Source organism: Aedes albopictus, chromosome 1 (assembly GCF_035046485.1).
Source record: "Aedes albopictus strain Foshan chromosome 1, AalbF5, whole genome shotgun sequence".
Lineage (NCBI taxonomy): Eukaryota > Metazoa > Arthropoda > Insecta > Diptera > Culicidae > Aedes > Aedes albopictus.
The window spans coordinates 271,499,087-271,524,077 of NC_085136.1; the positions used below are offsets into that span (position 1 = coordinate 271,499,087).

At 41.5% G+C, this 24,991-nt stretch overlaps 1 protein-coding gene across 1 annotated transcript; it reads right to left on the bottom strand.

Annotated features, from left to right (window-relative positions):
• Positions 1–1,741: 1,741 nt before the first annotated feature.
• Positions 1,742–2,268, bottom strand: LOC134287424 (uncharacterized). The gene is made up of 2 exons (XM_062849224.1): positions 1,931–2,268; positions 1,742–1,851 (listed from the first exon to the last, which is right to left on the bottom strand). The coding sequence occupies exons 1-2, from the start codon at positions 2,201–2,203 to the stop codon at positions 1,834–1,836; spliced, it is 291 nt and encodes a 96-aa protein (XP_062705208.1). The 5' UTR covers positions 2,204–2,268; the 3' UTR covers positions 1,742–1,833.
• Positions 2,269–24,991: the final 22,723 nt, after the last annotated feature.

A 24,991-nucleotide genomic window follows, 5' to 3' on the forward strand; every position in this document is an offset into this window, starting at 1 on the left:
AACATATAAAAATAATGGAAAAATTTTGATGAATCCTGAAAGAATCTCTGAAGCCTGAAGGAATTTCTGGCAGTGTCCCTGGAAGTAATCGTGAAGAAATTGCTTAAAAAGTGCATAAGAAAGAAGGCATTCTAAAAAAAAATATCGGATTTGATACTTTAAAGGCGATTTGCTAAAAGGATTTCTCACAAAAAATGCTTTTTTCGCGATAACAGAAAAAAAAAATTAGAAAAATTATTCATGAAGGTGTTTCTCTAGAATAAGTCTCAATTTGGCGCAATATTGAAGTCATTTCTATGATGACATATTGTCCACGTAGATTGCAGAAAATTTCAACTGGATGCTTTAAATTGCCTTCAGCTAGATCGCAAAAGCATTCGTCTGGAAGCTTTGAACTATAAGCTTAAAACTAGAGCTTTTAGCTAGTAACTTTCAGGTAGATAGGAGAAGATTTTGAAAGTCAGCTTTATTGTGAGCCAAAAATTTGAAGCCAGAAGTTTTTAGTTAGATGGCAGAAGATAACGACGGGAAACTTTAAATTACAAGCTAAAAGCTGGAAGCTCTTAGCAGAAAGCTTTCAGCTAAAGTTTTTATTCAGAAATTAACAGTTAAATTGCAGAAGAGTTCGACAACAAGCTTTAAATTATAAGCTTTAAAAAAGAAACTTTCAGACAGAAGCAGAACCGCTTCAGTTAAACCAGAAGCTTTTAGCTAAATGCTTTCAGATAAATTGCTGAAGATTTTGACTGGAAGCTTAAAATTACAAGCTTAAAACTACCCAAGTAATCATTTCATTTCATTTATTTAGTTAAACATCAAATTCATGATAACACTGAATCAACAATTTACCGCCATAATACTCAATTTTCAGCTGCAGCTCTCCAACGTCGGTCACGCCCAACGCTCGCCAGATCACGCACTATCTGGTCCGCCCATCGTGCTCTCTGCGCTCCACGCCTTCTTATACCAACCGGATGATTAGCAAACACCAACTTTACAGGGTTGTTGTCCGGCATTCTTGCAACATGTCCCGCCCTCCGTATCCGTCCAGCTTAAGCCACTTTCAGGATGTTGTGTTCATCGTAGAGTGCAGCGAGCTCGTGGTTCATCCTTCTTCGCCACACACCGTTCTCCTGCACCTTTAAGCTACAAGCTTTCAAGTAGAAGCTCCCAGCTAGATGTTTTCTGACAAAAAGCTTGGAGCTTAAGCTTTTGGCCCGAAGCTTTCTGCTAGATTGCTTCAACTACGAGCCTAAAATTAGAAGCCTTCAGCAAGAAGCTTGCTGCACTTGCTTCACTGGCTTAAAGGCTCAAGCAGGAATCTTTGCTGGCGTGTACTGGGCCACTATGGTGCTCTTTGGTCAGGTTGAACAAAACTTCTGCATTGGTTAGCGAGGCTACTTCAACACATTTACGGTTCTAGCAATGCTTGGTGCTTTTGCAGACATACTTTTTGAAGCTTTTGGATAGTAAATTATATGTAAAAGGAATCACAGTAAAATGCTGATCCAAGATACCAAGCAGATTTCAAGTCTTTTTGGGCTTCCCGGACGTGTAGTAAGCGGCGTTTGTCGTCATGGCGTTTGGGAGTGTGGGTTCGCCTACCGCTCCAGATGGTGAAAACTTTTCGTCAAATGGAAATCTCCCCACTGGACCTCTAGGTGTATCATAGGTTTTTCCATGTCCGTGCAACCTCTAGGGAAAGACGGTGCAGTTTTTTTTTATATAAAATCAGTTTGAATCAATATTTATTAATGTATGTATTTGGGGAAACTTAAAATTTTTACCAAAAAAAAAACAATATATATTTCAATACATGTATCCGCGGCATAATTAGGAACCCGACGCAGCCTGCAAGGGAAAAGAAATCATATAAACAATTAGCCTTTACCAGATCCTTGTTAAAGTAGCAAGAGCTTCCATAACGTACACCAGCAGCACCCATGATCAAATGTCCCACGTCGGCCGCAGCCTGCACCCCGTTGATGATTATATCGGCTTTTTTCCACCCAGAGTGGCGTTTCCGTACCAGTTCCTCATCGCCGCCAACGTCAGGCTCATCCGCTAGAGTGGGACTGCTAGCAGATCCGCTGCCGCAACCACAAGAGCAACACATCGACGGGCAGCATTGGGGCAAAGCTTCCGAGGGATGGATATTTAGTGCAATGCACAGGGCTAGTAGGATAAGGATCAGGTTCTTCATGGCTCTGTAAATCAGTGCAGTATAGTATAACGACTAAGCGCAAGGGCTATGAGTGTTCCTACTAAATACTTTACAGACTCAAAGTCTGTTTTTGGGAACTGGTACTTGAGTTAGAAATGGTAAACATTCATTAGAGGTAATCGTCATACACTGGATGTGAGTAAAATCTGAACAGATTTTAATGCATTTGACCGGAAAGCGCAGACTGCGACGAAACTGCGGAGCATGTGGTCTTTGTCCACGCTTCGTGGAGCAAAGGTCGGGTATGCAAGAGGTATGCGGTAGAGATATCACTCCGAACATTTTTTTTTTCTTTTTAACCACGGGGGATATTCTGCTCAGAAGATACCTGAACCAGGTAGTGTAGGGTTAAGGGGCGTATTCTAAAAAAAAGTGGGGGCCAGGACTACTCTTTCCTTGACCCACTAAACAATATCCCCATGGTCGCCAAACCCTTCGTCTGTGCGGAACCACCAAGAAGGCTTTGCTTCAAAGAGGGGCTAGTGCACAACGCACTCTCATGGTTGCTACGTAGCCTGCCGCAACGAACATCGATGGAACGCTTTAGGGAGTTCACCAAGGTAGCATGCTGGCACTTAGCCAGTTTACCGCGTCATCCTTACCACTCCCTTTGTCCTCGGAAGGCAGGTAGGGTCGACACCACGCCTGCTTTCAACTCAAGGTTCAGCTCAGAAGGAGTTGCTGACAGTGGGGCCTCCACCTGCCCGACCGTTACCGAGGACCCCTATCCAATCGCGGACTCGGATCCGACGCCACGACAGCAACGCTACTAGGATGTTTTCCTCGCGGCCATCTTAACGCTGTAAGGGTCTACTTCGACCTCAGGGCACCGGTGTGACCAACGTAGCCGACTCGGAACCCTTGGATCAACTCTTGAATAGCATCTGAACTAGCCATTCTCTGAGTCCACATGCCACCTGAAACAGGGTCTAAGGCAAACTTATCATAACACATCCTCTGGACAAGATTGTCCGGAGTTGATACTGTCGGAAGCAACCATGGCCTGAAAGGACCTGAGTCAGGTGAAGTGTTACTTCCCCATGGCGCCTGTTAACTCAGCTATCTGCCCTCGGGATCAACCTGTGGTTCCACGCACCTTCCTTTGGTGGAAGTGATCCACGCGCGCTGCCATTTGATCATGGAGACCAATCTGGCCAATCCTACGTATGCTTCTTATGCCGCGTATTTCGAAGCACTCTTTGTCCTCCCCGATAAATATACCGATAGGCACCATACTTGTGATGGTGCATCGTGTGGCACGGTACGGTACACTCTCACAACCCCTCAGGCACATTTGCCTTTAGATACTTACCAGCTTACCTCGGTTGCTTTTGTTACTTAGCGCTATACTCCAAGCCAGGCCGGCATACCTTAGTATGGACAAGCCGGCACTATCCAGGAGCTTGCGCTTACTGAAATATACCGCAGAGGTATTGGACATCAACCGGAACAGTGCCACTATAGCTGTGGAGGCTCTTTTGCAGGCGTAATCAACTTGGCTACCGATGGTAAGCATATCTTCGATCATCGTCTAGTATTTGACGGAGCGCTTCGAAATAATAGTGCAATCACCTACACTGATCACCGTTTGCTGCTCCGACTTCCGGTTGTTCACAACCACCACCTCAGTTTTGTAGTGAGCCTATTCCAGTTTCCTGGAGCTATTCATTCCTCCACAACTGCGATCGAGTGGGCTGCAGTCAATTCCATTTCTTCGATCGACTCACCATAGACTTGTAGCGTAATGTCGTCAGCGAAGCCGACGATTGCTGCTCCCAAAGGGAACTCTAACCTCAACACCTCGTCGTACATGACATTCCATAACACCAGACTAAGATGAAACCTTGCGAAACTCCTGAGGTAATGTGGAAGCACTTCCGACCCACCTCTGTGTCGTAGACCAGTGGTACTCGATTCTGAAAGTAACTTTAGAGAATCTTGTGCAGGTACCCGGGTATCCCCAGACGCATCGTGATTTACTTTTAAGCGATTTTTCGCGCATCAAAGCTAGCGCCACATTGATCGATGCGGAGAGTAGGAAATCAGCCAAAGCACGGTAATAATTCGAGTCATAGCACAAAAATCACTCCACATTCAGTATTGTTGTATTTTCAAATTCACAAAAAAAAGTCGTATTTTAAAACATGAATGGTGATCCGCCGCGTAATTATGAACCAGCCTGCAAGAAAACAAAAAAAAAACAAATGATCATCAAAATCAGATACTCTCTAACAGCTCAACGCCATAACTTACACCAGCAATCCCCATGATCAAATTTCCCACGTCGGCTGCGGCCTGGACCCCGTTAATGATTGTATCGGCTTTTTGCCAACTGGTTTTACGTTTCCTTACGACGTCCTCATCGCCGCCAACGTCAATCCCATCTGCCATGGTCGGACTGTTGCCAGATGATGATCCACAACCACAAGAGCAACACATCGACGCACAGCATTGGGGAAAAGCTTCCGAAGGATGGATTGTTACTGCAATGTACAGGGCTAGAAGGATCAGTGACAGGTTCTTCATGGCACTGCGAATCAGTATAGTATGGTACGACGACTGAGTGTGAGCGTTATGCGTTTTCGAGTTAAATGTTCCCCAGAATGGAGGTCTGTTTCTGAGAAATGGCTATAAAACTAGGAATATAGTAAACATTCATTAGTGTTTATTGTCATGCTTTGAATGTGGGCTTCTTACATTGCTTTGGGTTTTGATAAAGTAAACCGAGTGGTATGATAGGATAAAAATGTATTTGTAGAGGTTCGACTGGGAAGTTGACTTATTTCTCGGGGATTTCGGCTTTCAGTCAAAGAAAAGCGTTGATTTTCTTATCTCATCGCCAACGTTTCGATCCAGATGTTGGGATCTTCTTCAGGGCTCGAAATTAATCAATTTTGTCTAATCCCGTGTACATCTCACGGTTGATTGTCTCGTTTTTGAATTTGCACTGCACAAGTCTCATTTACTGTCAGCACCCTCGAAGGTAGTGGGTGGGTGGTACAAAATGGGAGGTCTACACCAGGAGGATCCACGACACTTGCCAACACTGCCAGAGCTAACAGCTGATCGAGCCCTGAAGAAGATCCCAACATCTGGATCGAAACGTTGGCGATGAGATAAGAAAATCAACGCTTTTCTTTGACTGAAAGCCGAAATCCCCGAGAAATAAGATAAAAATGTACTTCGTCGTATGCGCTAATTTCCGTCTCATCAGAAAGAAAATAGCAAACAATTACAGATATTCTGAATTACCTTCGCCACGGCTCATTAGATGAAAGCAAAACGATGTAGACTACATATTGATAATCAGCCTCTTTTTCATTGGAAATCAAATAATGACGCAATATTTCACGTTTCAATTTCACTCTACTTACGAGTTGAAATTTATTTCTCGAAGGCAATCGTGCCCAAGCAGCAGCCAGTCGAATTGCTCTGCATCGCCGTTTAAATTTCACTTCACAAGAATCACTTGTTGATCCAACCTTCAATTCACACCCCACAAATGTTATGTAGCACTACAATGTTGGATTTCACTGCGGCAGAATGCAGCAAATGTTGTTCAATTGATCAAAAAACTCACTTTTTCCCGTCGATAAAAGGTAAACAACAAGTATTCTTCGCCTAGGGAGGATGCAAGCAAAAGTGTGCGTGGATTTTCTGCTTACGAAACATCGTATTTCACAACCACAGAGAATAATTTCTTCGTTGCATTGCACAATATGGGTCCAGAGCCGCATTTACGAAGACAAAAATGTTTGTTTTAGATACATGGTGTCTTTGGGAAAGTTTCTTCATATTTTTCGACCATTTTTCTCATCATTGTGAAACTAGGGTGGTTCCTCTTGTTTAGCTGATCCAAACATCTGCTTTTTAAAAGTTTTATGTAAGCTTACAAAATGTTCTACAAAGTTGTGAAAGGACTTATTCAGAGCAAGTTTGCCGAAGAAACCATTGTTCTATCTCTTATGGTTCCGAACTAATATTTTTTTAAAGAATCATGTTAGGGTGATCCATGAAATTCAGTTTCCTTGCAATAATTTTTAATACATTTGCTTCTTGTAAAAACTTTAATCCAAGCACTTTTAGAACTATCAATGACGCATACTTTTTCCAAAGAGCTCAATGTTCTATCTCTCATAGTTGAAATGATATTGGCTGTTTTCTTCAAAAAATCACTTTTTTTCAAAAAGTCATATCCTTCGATTCCTCCAGGAATTCCTGCAGAGATTCCTCCAGGAAGACTTTTAGACATTTCTCCAGGAATTCTTACAGGCATGTCTCCTGCAATTCTTTCAAGCATTCTACCAGGGGTTTCTCCTTCAGACATTCTTTAAGTAATTACTCTAGGGAATGCGCTAAGGATTTCTCTGGACATTTATCCAAGAGTTCATTCATGGATTTCTTGAGGGAGATCTTTCCAGAGGTTTTCTTTGGATCCGCCAGAAATACCTCCAGGAATTCGTCCTGAAATTTCTACAACGATTGTTCCAAAAAATGCTTCAGACATTCCTCCGAAGATTTCTTCAAGAATTCCTCTACGGATTCCTCCAGGACATTCTATAGGAGCTCCCCCAGAATTAAATGAAGAATTCCTCCACGAATTCCACCAGAGATTTCCCTAAAAATTTATTCAGAGATTCCTCCAGGAATTCCTACACGTATTCCTATACGATTTCCTCCCGGAGTTCCTTTAGAGATTCCTGCTTCCTCCAGCAAGAATTCCTCAAAGCATTCCTACAAGAGTTCATCCAGGAATTCTCCCATAGACCCTTCCAGAAATTACACCAAGAATGGAACAGCAATCCCTCAAGTCATTTCTTTAGTAACTCTTTCAGGAATATCTTCAGGCATTCATCCATGATTTCCTCTAGGAATTCATCCAGGGACTCCTCCAAGAATTCCTCCAAGAACTTCTCCAGAAATTCTTACAAGAATTCGTTCAGGAATTCCTCCAGGCATACCTAACTGAATTCCTACAGCGATATCTCTAGGAATTTCTCCAAGAAATCCTCCGAGGATGCCTTTAGAATTTCATTCAGGAAATTCTACAGGAGTTCCGCAACCCAAGCAACACACATGTTATATAAAAGTTACGACAGCGCAAGTTTTGGTTGTATAGAAGTTAATTTTACGTAGTTCTAACCTTGTGTTGAAATAACGTAAAATGAACTTCTATACAACCAAAACTTGCGCTGTCGTAACTAATATAGAACATGTGTGTTGCTTGGGAACGAACTCTTTTTAGGATTCCTTAAGGGTTTGTCCAATAACTCCTTCTGCGATTTGTTCAGTACTTCCTCCAGAAATTCCTGCACAGATTCCCGCAGGAATTCCTCCAAAAATGCTCCAGGGACTCCTCTGGGAATTTCTGCAGGGAACCCTCCAGGAATTTCTCCAGAGATTCCTCCAGGAATTCATACAGGCATGTCTTCAGGAATTTCTTCGGATGATGAACAACCATATTCTTAATAACGAAATAAAAAAAATAATTTCTCCACAAATTGCTCCGGAGATTCTTCCAGCCATTGCTCCAGGAATTCTTAAAGGCATTCCTCCAGGGCTTCCTGCAGGCATTCCTTAAGAGATTCGTTTAGGAATCACTCTGGAGAATCCTCTAGCCATTCCTCGAGGAATTTCCTCATGAATTTCTCCATAAATTCCTGCTGGGATTCCTCCACGAAATCTTTCAGGGAATCCTCGAAGAATTCCTCCACAGATTTCTATAGGAAATCTCCAGTGATTCCCCATGAATTTGTTAGAAATTTCCCCAAAGGTCCCTCCACTTAGGAATTCGTCCCTCCAAGAATTCCTCTAGACATTCCTACAGAAAAAACCTCCTCCAGGATTTTCTCAAGGCATTTCTCCAGGATTTTATCCAAGGATTCCCCAGGGATACCACCAGGAATTACTCAATGTATTCCCTCAAAAAATCCTACAGCAATTCCTTCAGCATTTTCTCCAGGAAGTTCAAGCATTTTTCCAAGAGTTCCTCCGGGAATTCTGCCAGGAAAGCCTGCAAGAACTACAGAAATACTTTCCTGGAATTCCTCTAGGATTTTTCCTGGAAATGCTGCAGGAATTCCTCCAAAAATTCATCCAAGAATTTTTCCTCCACTGCAGTTCTACGCCCAATTGTCCCATGTTATATGGGAATCCCATATAACATGGGACAATTATGCGTGGAACGGCAGTCCAGGTATTCCTCCAAGAATCCCTGGAGGAATGTGATTCTTCTAGAGATCCCTTCAAGGATGTCTCTAGAAATTCTTCTAGAAATTTCAGTAGAAATTCCTCCAGGCAAGCCTCCAGAATCTTCCTTCAAGAACTCCGCCAAAAAATCATGGATGCCTCCAAGGATTTCCCCAGGAACTCCTCCAGGAATTGATACAGGAATCCTCCAGGGTTTTCTCCAGGAATACCTCTAGAGATTCCTCCAGGAATGGTTTCAGGGATTCCTCCAGAAATTTCTACAGTTATTCCTCCAGGAATTACTCCAAGAATTTATCCAGAAATTATTCCGGGAATTGCTCAAGGGATTTCTTCAGAAACTCCTCCTGGGATTCCTCCCAGAGTTTCTTCGGGAATTCATTCAGAGGTTTGTTGAGAAATTCTTTCAGGTATTTCTCCAGGAATTGCTTCAGGGATTCCTCTAGGAATTCCTCCAAGAATTTATCCAGAAATTACTCCAGGTATTCCTCAAAGGATTCCTTCATAAATTCATCCAGAGATTCCTCCCAAAATTTCTTCGGGAATTCAATCAGAGATTCCTAAAGGAATTCTTTCAGTGATTGCTCCAGGAATTCCTCCAGAAATTTCTTCAGGAAATCCTCCAGATTATCCTCCACGAATTCATCTAGGGATTTCTCCAGGAATTCCCCCAGGGGTTCCTCCAGGGATTCCTCTACGGATTCCTCCAGCATTTTCTCCAGGAATTCCTTCAGAAATCCTTTCTTGTATTCCTCCAAGAACTCCTCCACGGGTTATTTCCGAAATTCCTCCAAGATTGCTCCGGGAATTCCTCTAGTGATTTCTTCAGAACTGCCTCTCGAAATCTCTTAAAAAATCGCTCGGGTGTTCCTTCCATTATTTTATTCCAGGGATGCATCCAAGATTCATATAGGAATACCTAAAACCTTTTTTAAACTACTTCAAGGATTTCTAGAGGAATTACTCTACCGATTTGTATTAGAATTATTTAAGATGATTTAGAAGTGATGCAAACAGGAGCCGGGAACTCCTCCAAGAAGTCATCCAGGAATTCTTTCACAAAGTTATCCAAGAAATCCTCTAAGAGTTCATCCATGCTCAAGAATCCATCCATGAAATCCTTCAAGAATACCCCTTGCAGCTCCTGCAAAGGAATTCTTTCAGAAATTCGTCCTGCGATTCTGTCAGGTATATATCCTGAGATTCTTTTTTTTCTCCTAATAATCTTTCACGTAGTTATTCAGGGATTTCTTCAGGAACTCCTCCAGAGATTCCTCTAGGAGTTTTTCAGGGATGTTTGAGAGTGTTCCTTTTGAAAGTTTTTCAGGAATTCTTCCAATAATTTGTTAATGGATTCCTTAAAAAAATCCCTCTGGAATGTCGGAAAAGATTCCTCCATCTATTGTTTTAGGACTTATCTTAGGATTCCAGAGATTCTTTCGGAAATCCCTCCAGCAGTTTCTTCAGGAGTTTACTCAGGGATTTTATCAGTTACAGTTCAATTTTTCAAACATTTATCCAGAGAATCCTTCTGGAATTCATTAAGGAAAGATTTTTTCGGAATTCTCACAGGGATTTCTCCCAGAATTTGTTTTGGGAATGCACCAGGAATTTCTTCCTAAATTCATCTAGGCATTTTTTCTCAAATATATTCCAGCGATTCCTTCAGGTCAATTCAACGATTTTTTTAAGGATCCCGTTATGTGAAAGTTCTTAAAAAAATAAAATAATTTCTCCAGGGACTGCCTTCAGGATTTTTCAGAGGGATACTTCGAGTGTTTTCTCCACTGAAAGTTTCCAGGTTTTTACTTTCAAAAATTCTTCCAAGAATCCTTCAGGGAATACGTCAATTCACATTTCTTTAGGATTGCAGCCTGGATTCGCTGGTTGGGTCACGATTGCGCCCCGATTAGCAATCGTGTTCGTTCGATGGGACAACTGACAACAACACCCAACCATCGAGACAGCCCATCTAACGAGCCTCCATCGAACGAATCGGCACTGTATTTTCTGAGATGAGTATATGCAGCATATATAGTTTATAAAACTATATTTGGGGAAATTCCGGCAAGGATGCACTCGGAACAATACCATTGAAGGTTCATTGATAGAGGAATACAGATTCAGGACATTCCAAGAATACTAAAAAGCATGGACAAAATGGATGAAAGAACTTTAAATTTGTCATGGCAGACATTATGAAGACATTTTCAAACAAAAAAAATCTTAGGACGGGTTTTCATTATGTTGGAGAAAATGTTGAAGGAAATCAAGAAGACAATCCTGGGTTAGTCTAGGGGTTAGTCCTTAAAGTACATCATTTCCAAAACAGTTCAGCTATGTTTTTTACGAAAGTGTTGTTGATATTCACATAAAGTATGAGTTGCAGAGAAATAACACACGAGTTAATAAAAATCGAAGACTTCTCAGAAATTGGACACTACCAACACCACGCTGATTAATGAAGAACAGACGAGCTTTTTTCAACGTATCGTACAAAATACAGGGGATGACCAAAATGTTTGGGATAGGCCACTTTTTTTCACCCAAAAAAAAATTTAACACGCTGTAACTTTTCATAGAGTGCATCAAAAAATCTCAAAATTTGACTGTTTGTCAACCTATTATATGTGCATCCTTGGTACAAATTTGAACTCGATTGAATAATTTTTCGCAAAGTTAGAACCGTTCGGGTAAAACACTATTTTTTAGACAATTCATTTTTTAGCTGCCATATCTCGGAAACTAGTGAACCGAAATGAATAATTTTTTTATCGTTTATCAACAATATATAGATAGATACTTAATACAACGTTATAAGATGTAATATTTTCTCACGGCGAATTAAGTTATACCGGGTTAAAATTTTTACCCATATAGATGAAAATAAGTCAATTTTACAATATCACACAAAAATTACTCAATGTGTTCTTCCTTCAATCTAAATAGGCTCTAATATATCTGATTAAAGCTAACTTCAGAACAGAAGTGGAAAACCTTTGGACATTAACACTAAAATTTATTGACATTGACGTAAAAAAATTAAATTTTTTCGAGGAAAATCGAAAAAGTGTCAATCCATGATAACTTTTTTCAACGTTCAAAAAGTATCTATGTTTTAATAGTTTGAGAAGCATTTATATATTGTTAGTGTACGTACAAAATTTCATTCAATTCGGTTCACTGGTTTCCGAGATGTGACAGCTCAAAAATGAGTTGTCTGAAAAATAGTGTTTTACCCGAACGGTTCTATCTTAGCAAAAGATTAATCAATCGAGCCCAAATTTGTACCAATGAAGCACATATAATAGGTTGACAAACAGTCAAAATTTGAGATTTTTTGATGCCCTCTATGAAAAGTTATAGCATGTTGAACTTTTTTGTGAGAGAAAAAAAAGTTGCCTATCCCAAACATTTTGGCCATCCCCTGTACAACACGCTGAAGGGTCAAATATATGCTTTTATGCAATTCAGTGTCATAATTTCTATTTTTTACTACTCATTTCAGTATTATAATGATCAACTTTTCCGTACCGGCTCATAATGCAACTGGAATGAGTTGCATAAAGGAAAATAGTCGCATAATTCAACTCAAATGAGTTGCATTATGAACATTATGCAACTCAAATGAGTTGCATTGGCAAGGCATTTCTTTCGAATCGAGTTGTTCGTGCTTGATTGCCGAGCTTCTACATTTCAAGAATAAAAGAAAAACAATTAAACTTGTTGTTTGGTTGGGAACAGGCAGCAGATTGCTCAACGAAGCCCATGCCAAGCCCGTTTGGGAGTTACAAAATCAATTGCCCTCCGGTTGTCGAATTGCACGCGCGGTGATCAATCGATCCGGTGTTGCGACGTTGTTGGTTGGCGAAAGTTATTGCTCACATGTATTCCCGAGCTGGGGGAAAGGACAAACTCTCTCTACAAGTCATGCAAACATGTGTTTTTTTTTTTGAATTTATTTAAACAACGGTAGTGTTCGAGAGAGAGAGATCATTGAACCTCTCCTGAGCCTGGTTCTTTAATACGTACATCGACGAGTATAAGTTTGCTCTCGATAAAGTTAAGTACTTTGCAGGTTCACGTACAGAGCTTTCCGAGCGAACATACCTATATTGAATATTCGATTGTCATCCTCCTCTGCTCAGGTTCAACAGGAGACAATTAAGGTCCAGCCTGACTATAAACCTGTCGAATCTCCTCTCAAATGAATCGTAGAGTCTTGTCTTGTGTGTGGCCGATTTCATCATCATTGCAAATAAACACTCTCTTCCTCCGTGGATCCTGACCAGCCCAGCCCAACTCATAGGCAAAAGACCTGGCCACCGCCGGCGACGATGAGACACAATCAGTGCACTCTAAATGAATAATCAACCATCAAAACAAGGAAGCTCCGTCCAAGCAAGAGCGCTCTTGCTCGGTCCACGATCGTCGAAAGTGAGAGTGCGGGGATCGCCTTAATTGTACACCTTCTCTGGCTGATTAAACGAAAATTACAAGCAATGATACTTTAGCGAGCTAAATTGGCATATTATGAACGCTCAAACACGGCCAGACCTTTTAATCATCTCATCACGACAACGCAACGCAACTGTGGGTCGGGGCTGCTACAGCGGAGAACTGCCGGAAAGACAAACAAACAATCAATTTTGGTTCGATAGGTATTTATCTCTACACGATGATGGGTGGATGCAAGGTAGGGTCTGGGACCATTCGGGCAGGTGAGCTATTTTGGGCACTTGCTGCTATTACGCGGTCAATTAACCAGCACTCTCAAACCATGGATTTAACTCCTCAAACTTTATGTCACCGTCTATCACCAGAGAGATCGTCCCGGATCAGGCTGGATTCAAGTGTAAACGCGCTACAACGGATCAGATGTTCACCATCCGCCAGGTGTTGCAGAAATGCCGCGAATACGACGTGCCCACACATAACTTGTTCATCGATTTCAAATCGGCGTATGATACAATCGATTGAGACCAGCAGATTATGCACAAATACGTAACCTCTTATAACATGATGTGACGGTTCTATAACATTTACCCGAAAACCATTTACCCGAAAGACATTTACCCGAAAACCATTTACCCGAATGTAACATATACCCGAATGCCAAATACCCGAATGTGACATTTACCCGAACGCGACATTTACCCGAATGCGACACTTACCCGAATGCGACACTTACCCGAATGCGACATTTACCCGAATAGTTTATTACTATGCCCAAATTATGATTTTGTGAATAAAGTTCACTTATTTTGTTCAATTTAAAAAGTGCATGTATTATTTTGTTTTGAGGATCACAAAAGCATTAAATTTTCCCTGAAAAGATCCGTGATAGGAATTCACAGGGCATATGCTTGAATAAAACTCATAACTGCAGCTTACATTTGTTATGTTAACGCTGTTAGCGTTCACTCTAGATATTTACCCTTCTTTGATTCATATGCTGTTCTTTTGATAAGCAAAGAACAGTTTATGATTTAAAGAAGGGGAAATCTCTGTTTGTAGTCCAAATGGTCATTAGTTCGAAACGATTAGAAAAAGCCCTCGGAAAATCCACATATCATTAGAAAATAATATTTGACAGAAAAGTTTGCAGATTGTTCACCAAACAGAACATCCCATTGTTAAAAGAAGGAAAAATCTTAGAAGTAGACTTGGAATCCATCACTCAATCATGTAAGAGTGTAATTTAAAAGAACATCATATAATCGAAACAAGGACAATAATTATATGCATCCCAACTAACAATGGTAGCTGAATAAAAGCTTATTCAATCAAAATTTCAAAAATTAAGCTTATGAATGGCTTATTCTTCTATTGTACAGCAACGATGTTTGTTGTGCAGTTAGTAGTGCGAACGCAAACAAAATATGCAGCAGTGCAACTCGAAAGAACAGCCTTTGAAGAGAAGAAGGGAAAATCTCCGAAAAATAGGTAATAGTTTGGCCACCAAACAACACAGTGATACTATGACTGTTAAAGAAACTCTACCCTCTTACCCCGAATGCCGTCATAACCTCGAATAGGACATTATTCCAAAAGCCATTTCCCCGAATGGGTCATCACCCCCATAGTAAGTATAATAGTTCCCTAAAGGATATAGGTAGAAAGATGGATTCACGGGTCTCCTATGGAGTTAGTAGTTCGTCCGCAACAAATTAAATAACATTTCAACTCCAACTCGAAAAAGTAGCCTCTTATGAAAAAAATGAATACATTATATGGAGAAATTACCAGTTTTGTCAGTACCAGCTGACCAACTCATCAACAGTTCACGGGTGGACAATGTAAATTCGAAAGAACAGCCTATTTTAAAAAGAAGGCAAATCTTAGAAGAAGTGGATAATCTTTGCGGTATGACTGCCAGTTTGTAACCGTGTATATAAATAGCTAATTTTGCAATTTTTGGGCGACCTCCTGATTGATTCGGATTGGCGTTCGGGCTAATTGGATGGAGCCGCAAAATAACAGAATATGTATCAACTAAAATTTTTTGATAAAAATAGCATTGTGACAGCCAGTTAGTCCTGTACCAGAGTGCTTGATGATCACTCAGTCTGATGATTATTAGGTCTAACCAAAGCCTGCTATATGATACCGGACCATAACATATTTATTATTGACAAATCATATGGGGATCAAGTACACATTTTTTTATTTTTCGGGTAAGTGTCGCATTCGGGTAAATGTTGTATTCGGGTAAATGTCGCATTCGGGTAAATGTCGCATTCGGGTATTTGTCGCATTCGGGTAAATGACGTTCGGGTAAATGTCATTCGGGCAAATGTCTTTCGGGTAAATGGTTTTCGGGTAAATGTTATAGAACCGATGTGACAGGAAGCTCAACACATCAAAAATAAGAAAGCGCAAAGCAGCCTGGAAATCCATCAAATCATTTCAACTTCATTTGCTGTCAAGCTCCAGACCACGAAAAACCAGACAACCATGTCTGTTCGCGCACTGACGGATTCCGAATCTGACCTGATGCTTGAAAACGAAGACGATGTTTACGTCGAAATTTCCAGTGAAGAGTTTACCCATTTCGTGCTCGGTGCAAACTGCACCGCTTCGTTGATGCAACTTTCGCACGAGTCCGAGCCGTACGTCCATGGTGCCGTAGCATTCCTGATGGCCAAAACCATGCTCCGATCCTTGGAGCTCAACTGCTGCGGTGTGCCCCCTCGAAGTTTGACCCGTTGGAGTGAAATCACCTGTAAGCTGTCCAAATTCGTCCCGTGGACCATGCTCAACATGGAACTTTGTCGCCAAAGTGGCCTCCTGGATGTATGGAATGCACCTACGTTGGGGTTGGTGCTTGCCGGGGCTGTTCCGACTGCCTTGGCAGTCACCGAACTCAAGGAGAGCTACTTCAACAACGTGGCGAGGGTCTTCAACGTACTTAATCTGCTGGGATTGGGATATTTGGCTGCGCAACGGCAGAACTACTGGACAATCGGCATGACCGCACTGTGTGCGGTCGATTGTTTCTTCCTTGGAACGGTGTCCCGATGTCTTCGCATCTCTGAATCAAACACTCGAAACGTTGCAAGAAGTGTCTTTGTGGGAATGCTTCCGTTCTATTTGAAATCTTTGTAAGCTTTTATAAGTAATTATTTTATAATCAAATATATTTTTTACCCTATAGAAAACCCTGTAAGCTCAATCGATTACTTCTCTGTCCGTTTGGATTGTTAGACATTGCATAGACTTGCAAATACGCAAAGACAACTGTTCACCACGGGCATAACGTCATGATTTCAATCACGGCAACGGTCTAACACTACTTCATATGCACTCAGGCAGTTTAGGAGAAATTTCCACAAACAGAAGTACCACACAACACACACACACACACAGTAGGTGGCGGGGTGGCGGTAGTTGAGCAAACGTCAAATAGGTGCAAAAGTGATTCGAGCGCCGCGAATGAGCGATGTGTGAACTCCAGAGTATTTGAACTATAACCGTTGAAAAGTGGAACAATGAGAAGTAGGTGAAGTGATACGCCTGTTTGCCTTTGATAAAACATAATGGGCAGTTGTTTCTATAACAGTAGAAATTCCTTCGCGACAGTGGGTCTCGATGTGCTGGGAACACGTGGTTGTCTGACGCAGCTACTCTCCCAGAGTGCCGTACAAATATGCCGCTTTAACGTCAACGTGTTTCAGTAATAACAGCCTCCGCTTCGAATAAGACTGATGATAAGTGATGATCGGTGCAAACATCTCATCGTAGTCCTGTCCGGCGCCATGGAGAAGTAACATTCCACCTAGCTCAGGTCCTTTTGGGCCATGATTGCTTTAGAGACAGTATCTACACTATACCATTTCGCTCGTGTGAGTTCTCCCGAATGTCCGGTTTGTGTAGGTTTAGAGCAGGCTTGATAATCCTCCTCAAAATCAAAAGGGTTTTGCAACATGCTCTAGAGCGGTGTTTTGCATTTGGCTCGTCGCGAGGGAGCGAACGAACCCCAAACAGAGAGGCAATAAAAACTGAGCGAGGAAGAGGGGCACGCTTAAAACAGATTACTCATCGCTTGTGTCAAAATGACACAAATCATCGAAAAGCTAGCAAAAAACGCTTCAATGCGTTGAAACGGTTTGCAAAAATGACACAGAAATTGTGCAAACCTAAAGTTACACATTTTTGTGTGCGCTATTTCGACGAGAGCGAGCATGCTAAACGTTTCGAATTGCTTCGTGTTTCACTTCTGTTTACAAACAATCGCGAAGATAGGAGCAATTTAGTAGTTCTTGTAAGTTTTGCAATTTTGGATGTAATTCGTTAAGCCAAAATGGGAAAAAGTTGAACTCGTAGTCAGGCTCTTAAGCTACCAAAGTATATATCTGGCAAACGGAATGCTGTATTAAGTAGAAATTTTGCTAAACCAACTTTGATTGCGTAATAATCAGATGAAATTTCAGCTTCGTACAGCCAAAGAATAAGAATATCAAGAATGTCCACTCCGCTTATGTTCGGGGGGACACAACCGCAGCGCTATCTGCGGATGAAAGTTCAACCTTCATATGATAGTGTGCGTTAATGATTGTATTCGGATATCAAAACATACGCACACCACCTTCTCTGATGACAAATCACGAACACTGTTACAGAGAGCTTCCACCTTGATACGCTTAGAGAGCGCCACTTGTCTTGTCGCTTGACGTTTACATAGAAAAAGGCAAGAGAGGGCATTCTTTCTATTTTTATTCTTTGGTACAGCATTACATTTGCTATATATATTTTTGGAAAGTTTCAGATCCCGACTCCGGAAAATCGAGTCCGACCGCGGTGCTTCAGAGAAGTTAACATTGACACAAAAAACCTTCAACAAAAAATAATAATAAGTATTGATTTCTGTTTCATTTTATTGCAAATTAATTGATATGAAACTTAAAAATGCATGAATATCCCAAACATTTCCGTAACCGAAGCGTTCGTTTCCAAGCGTTTTTTCAAGCGTTCGTTCCATGCGCTCTCTGGCTGTGTCATTTTCACACTCGGTGAATCGACAACGTGGATCAACACAAATTTGTGTAAAGTCACCTTTGCACAAATTGAGTGCTGATCCGGTCGACCGCAAATTTGGCTCAAAGATACACAGATTTGTGTCAATTTTGTGACCGTGGGAACGAAAAAAGAGCCGATGATTATTTTGGGTTTTTGAGTGCGATTTTTGCCTCGAGAGTCTTTCTTTGTATGGGAGTGGAACTCGCGAGAGCTTTTTGAGTGTGAGTGGACGTGAGAAACACAACAAGCAATTATGAGTGTTGGACGAACTCCTCGCTGCGCGGCAAGCTCGCGCTCGGGGCTGTTGAGGATTTGCGTTGTGATTTCTGAGTTTTATTTTCACTCCTCAGAAAATCGCCAAAATCGCTTACTCATTTTCTCGCGAGGGAGTTTCTGTTAAGCCTGGTTTAGAGAAAACGGCAGATCACGTCTTGTTTGTGCGCACGCGTCTCGCACAATGCGTTACCACATGTGGTGCGGACATGACCATTAGCGGAGCCAGCTTTTTCTTCTTTCTTTCTCAACACCCAAACATACAAGAGAAAGAGAAAGATGGAAGCGTTGGCAGCTTGCCTCCTCTTTCATCTCGCTCTTTCTCTTGCATGTTTAGGAGAGTGTGTAAGAAAAATGAAAAAGCTGGCTCCGCCAATGGACATGACTTCGGACAATCTTAGCTAGAGGATGTAAAAAGACCAGCTTGCCTGGAATAGGGCACTGCATGAAATTCTCTCCTTCTCTTTCACTCTAACAGAAATTTTGTAAACAACAAGGCCAAGAAACGTCAAAATCCCATACAAATTCAAAACAGTGCAGTGCCCTATACCTTTTCATCGACTATCGCCATAATAGTTTCGGAGTTGCGATGGGGATCGCGATCGGGTGGCTTTGTTCGAAGGAAAAAGTGAAAAAAATATGCGTGTTTGGGGCAGTTGCGATGGGGATCTCGATCGGGTTGCATTGTTCGGCGGAAAAAACGAAAAGTAACGCTTGTTTGTGGCAGTTGCAATAAAAATCTCGGTCGCGTTGCATTGTTCGAAGGAATTAGTGAGGAGTGACATGTGTTTGGGGCAGGTGCACATTTTCCTTCCTCGTGAAGTGATAAAAATGGATGCACACTTGATAGCAAACAGTATTGCAGATAATTGAAGGAATTAAGGAGTGGTTGCGGTCATCCGACGACATGGAACTGGGTGAGATCATTCCGAGTTTTTTTTTCTTTTCATACTAGAAGAAGTTGGGGTAATTTCGCCAATGCTTTTTCATGAGGACTCCTTGAGTCTGTAATATCTGCAAATTAATCTTGTAGTTCTGGTGCAGGCCTGCTATTGAAGCGATAAATATGTTAGAAGAAAGTGATTGCAGTTCACAACAATCATTGAGCAAATTTAAAAGTGTTCTATCCGCGATATAGGCATACCTCTATGAACGGAGTGCGAATTCCGAAAAAGCTACCGATCGATAGAATTTGTGATGAAAACAGAACAATACATAGGCAGTCGGGTGCCTGAAACTTTTGCCAGTCTTGGTAAGGTGGTATGAACTACCAACCAAGCCGATCTGTTTAAAAGCACAGGTCGCACGGCAGAAGTTTCACGCATTCGATGTATTCGTTCAATGCATAGCCTACTTGCCTAATTTCACCTTCTATAAAATTTTCACACTTGTTCGCTACCTAGCGAATTCTATCATATCTATCATTTCATTATCCACTTTGATCTCTGCTCCCTTATACTTATGAGTAGAAAGAGACCGATATAGCCACAAAATCATCAAGTTAATTATAGAATACGGTCGATAAATCAGTACACAAATTTAAAATAATTGGCTTAATTACCTCAACGGCTGTCGACTACAGGACTGGGACAACTCTTAGTAAAATACATAATTCGAAAATAGCTGCCTAAGCTTGAAAGTTTGTTCTCCGTATACTCTAAGTTCAATATCGTGGGAAACGCGTGACTATTTCCGTGAGTCGGTCGGTTTTCTCGGTAGGAAGATGCGGACGCGAATATTGAATGCAAAATTAGAAGCGCGCGATAACTTTCTTGGGAAAGTCGATTTTCACGGAAATGTAAACGATCGATGCGGTGACGCGTTTAATATAGAACGATCGTTGACGTATGTGCATTATCCTTACTATCGCGACCAAATATATCATAATCGGGATGAAGACCGTGTCGTGTATTTTCATAAAACTTGTGGATCATATTACCTACCAAAGGTGGCTCCAAGATCCACACCTTACCCTACCCTGCTAACAAATACTCCTTCCCGAGACAACTGTGGAGACGCTGTGGATTCCACGGTTTCTAGTAACAACGGTTGTCGAACTAACATTCCTTCCCCTTTCCCGATGACCGTAAGGACGTGGCCGGCGCCGTTATTGACTTTAAAATATTGAACTCTCGATTTGTGCACATTGAGAGTGTGTAGCTAGTCCCAAGCAGGCATGGAATACTCCTCAGAGCAAAACAAGAGAACAAAAAATCTGCTCCGCGCTCCCGCATTCAAAGCCAGAGCGTTTTCTCTCGTTTTGTTTTAGCTTCCTGCTTGTAGCTTGTGACTCCGAAAAACGTGCGGATTGATTGCTCAAAAAAGTGCGTTTCCTCAAAATTGAGGCACTTTGTGTACGCCGGGAGTAAACATGAATATGTTTGTGATAACAAATCATTTATTAACAATTGCACAAGTATTTATATGTGCAATTATGACATACCACCCGATCGGCGAGCTCATACTGCAAACAACGCCATAAAAATAGTCCACCAACTTACCGGGTTGCTCAAAAATGAGGCACAAAAAAGTTACACTTTGTGTTGATTCAAGTGGCTCGAAGTTTCTCTTTGTCTCGCTCCCGTTCTCTCTTTGTGCATCGCTCCCGCACAAACGACTTCGGTAGGAACGCACAAAAATAAAGAGAGCAAAAACGTTCATTTGAGGCACATTGTGGGAGCAAATAACAAGCCTGGTCCCAAGCACCATTCATTGGATCTCTGTGCAACTTCGATTGTTCTGGTCAATCACGGAGTAGCAACTACGATGTGTACAATTATCTTTGCTTTGCTTTGCTTTGCTATCGCCATAATAGTTTCGGGGCTACAGAGCAGGTGGCTCGCGGACGCGAGGAGTGGCTAGTGCAGTCGCTAATCAAGAGGTAGTTTCCAAAAACCAATCTTATTACTCAAGATACCATCTACATTATCGATGTACATCAACATTTTTTTGGGGAATAAGCTCTCGCTGGAGTATCTTCCCCGCTGTGTTGGTCTATATGTCGAGGGTCACCAGGTGGGTTCTCCGGCTTTGGCAATAGGACCAGGCTCTGCCGCTCAAATCTCCAGAAAAACTCCCTCGTCTAAACAATGCTGCGTAGCAGAAACAATAACAAGCGTTTTGGCTTGCCTTTAACACGGTCTTAAGTGCGACTTTAGCAACCTCGAACGCCATCTTCGAGGCGAGATTTTGGACTTGGCCTAGTAGACTCTTCATTCACCCTAGGATACCCGCTACCTGCTGTCCATGTAGTCGTTACTGTGGCGAACCGTTAGCTGGTCGCAGGCATCATCTAACCTCCTGTTCGAACTACTTGTTAGGCTACAAAGAGTAACATCGATGTTCGACTGCGCTCCGTTCAGGCTAAAAGTACTTTTGGAACCAACATCAGTCAGATTTGCATCGATCATGAACCCGCTGGTTCGTAAAACGGCTTCGTCATTCCACGGCTGAAGCATTGAAGTCACCCGCTATTACTACCGGCCTTCGCCCTGTCCACTCGTCATACAGTCCAGCATCTGTATGAACTGCTCGATCGGCCACCGTGGAGGTGCATAGCAGAAACAGAAGAAGACTCCCTTGACTCCAACGACCATGAAGCCCTCGTAAAAAAGTTTTCAACTCCTGGACGGGGTGTATTTGCCCGTCGTCCATATCGCCATCATTGTTCCGGATCCATCCGCGATCCAATTACCGTTACCGGTGGGTGCTCAGCATGAGTCCGCTACGATGACGATTTTCGCCCCACTTAGCGGCAGCCTAACAGCAGTTGCTGGACTGTGTCACTGTGGTGCAAGTCTGGCTGCGTTTTATGCATTGTGACTTGTCAGCTGGGGCTCTTCTGAAGGTCAGGCACCATGGACCTCCCGTTGGGTATCAGGTATCAAAAGGCCGGCTCCTGAGGCACGTTATTTTCCAAAATGTCCCAAATGGAGGACATGGAAATGGAGGGAGCCGGCATTCTGATACCTGATACCCAACGGGAGGTCTACCTACTTTTTACGGACTTATTGACGTCCGCCACAGGTAGTTGAACCAAGGCCATCTGTGTGCCTGACGGGCCTTTCCGTAGCCGAATAGATGTAGTGGCCACCCGCACCTCGCACTGTTCCCGAAGTACCATCCCAAGTAACACAATTTGTTATATAATAGTTTAAAATTCACGTTTCAGACTCAATCAGATGTATTTTGCTTGTATTTTAACTTGATATCAAGCACTTATAATCTCAAAACAGCGCAAAAAATGGCGGCTTATAAAACATCTTTATAGCTATATAAGATGTATCCTAATACATATATAAAACTAATAATGACGTTCCAACTTAACGCTCATATATTGACAAGGTATTATCACGTTAACTTTAAGTAACAGATGCTTTCAAAACGCATATATAGTACAAAAAAATTTCACATTGCAATATAGTTATTTTGATGACATCCAGCTAGCAGAAAACATTTATAGAACATACAACATACATAAAGATTAAAACTGTTTTTTTGCCAATCATATGACTTGTAGAAAACATGTATAATACAGGTCAATAAAACTCCGCACTAAATGTTTGGCGTAGCAGCAGACACAAAAGCAAAATGAAAAAAAAAGATATAATAAATAAAAAAAGGGATTTACTTTATCAGATTATTCATTCCGATGAAGGGATTGATGGTGATGAAGTCAATGTTCCTATACGATAATTTACGAATAACAAATAATAGAATGACTGACACTTAGTTATGCTGATGCTCACCTGCGGTTCAAGATTTGTGGTGAATGTTATGATTTTACTTGCCAATTTTTCATGCGCCATTGACCTAGACGAAATAGTATATCATGATCAATCCAATTTACGAGATTTTTTTTAGATCCACATGAATATCAATATGGCTGACTCTTCTTGAAGCTTACAGTGTCGTTCTAAAGATTTAGGACCACATTATGTTTCAATTGTGGTTAAAATTTAGTCTCTTGTTCATTACTAAATATGAAAAAGTAAGATTTGAGTATTATAAACTTAACAAAAATACAAATTTCTTCTGAATGATTAACAAAGTTAAAAAATATACATTCATTTTTTCCCGTAATAACACTTGTACTCACATTTTGAGCAGGTACTGTCAGCTAGATATTTTTTCCGAGTGGATTTAGAATTAAGTGGAAATTAGGTTGAAAGAACGTAGTGAAAACGACTGTAAAATAAGACGTGGAAATACTTGTAATAAAGTTTTCGACACGTTTTTTCAACATCTTTTAAACATGCTCACACATTAGCTGTGAAGATGTGTTGCGACAAACAATAAAACAACGTTAAAATAACTCAATTATAACTTGTTTCTCGGCCAGACTCAATCTGTCAAAACATCAAATCAAAACAATTATTTTAGTTTGTTTTGCAAATGGCCCCGTGGCTCGTAAATGTTTCCCGCTCGCAAATGTAAAAAGTCCCGGGTTCCACAGGAATACAAGTTCCCTGTGGCCAACCCTGTGAAAAGAATAAATCGTCGTTGAATAATTCACGAATTCGTTGCTCTGAAATTAATCAGCAGCTGGGCGTGATGGATTGTGATGCACCACATCGGACAGCTGAAGCAAGACTCTGAACCACACCCGATGGGTTGATTTAGTTTAGTATCGATTCAACAGTGACTGCAAAATTCTTAGGTAGCATGACGATTTGCGCCGAATAGCACTGGATTGAAAGATTTAGCGAATTTGCTGTGGCACTGAAGAAGAAGTGGCGCTGTGGTAAGTAGTAGATGATGACCTGTTTTGTTGCGGATGCTTGATGATGATGATGAGATCCAGCACATCAATATTGTTGAAAAGCGGCTCAATTTGTTGTTTTTTTCCGAGAGCTGAAGTGCGTAAAAAGCATTTCGTCGCTTGGACATCATGTGACACTCGGACATTATCGGGGCCAGTTTCTTGACGTATACTAATGTGAAAACGTTAACAGAAGATAGCAAAGTTGTTGCGTTTGCCTGTAGTGTATTTGATGCTCTAATAACGTTATTCAACAGTACAAATAACACATTTCGTACCTGTTGAAATCATTGATAGTATTTTGAAGTTATTCATCGTCCAGCCTAAATAGAGCATTATTATAGCTAAAGATGTATTTCCATCCACTTATGTAACATTTATAAAACAACTTTTTATCTTTCAATTTTTTAAGATGTTTTCTGTGTTACTTGGGATGACGAGCTCTTCCCCGTCCGTGATCTCGTCCAGTTTATAACCATAAAGTTGTTTCAGCGGCAAGTGCTAACATCGCTTGCCATAATGGATTCCCATAGCGGAAATCATCATGGTTACAGGTCGCAAGCCCTGGTAAAGTGTGGAACGTTTTGATGGCTGTAATCCCTGACCATCATGTAATCAAAATCCCAGGGATACTCAAGTGACCATACTGTTGGGATGTGGGGGCTGCGTGTGTGGGAGCTGCGTGTGTGGGGTGCATATATTGACAAACATTGCTATGGATCGTTAGGGCTGAGTAGTAGCGGGGAATGGATCTACGATTGCTTAATTGCGATTATACCTACTGGTATAGTCGTGGTTCAACAGTGGTGGCGCCGATTTTCGCTTGTGTTCGGCCTAGGTGGTTTGTTTAGGCGGTGCGGGTAGGTCTGTATGTACTTCGTACGTGCAGTGCGTACGGCTTCAGCATTGTGGTTACTTGGGTAGTGTAGGATAATTGGGTTTGGGACTGAGGGGGTCGTCATTGATTCTGCCGACACCATTGAGTGCTCATTGTTGACGGTTGTGTT

What these genes read in the sequence shown, in the direction of transcription:
- LOC134287424 (XM_062849224.1), bottom strand. Translation starts at nt 2,203, where the DNA reads ATGAAGAACCTGATCCTTATCCTACTAGCCCTGTGCATTGCACTAAAT.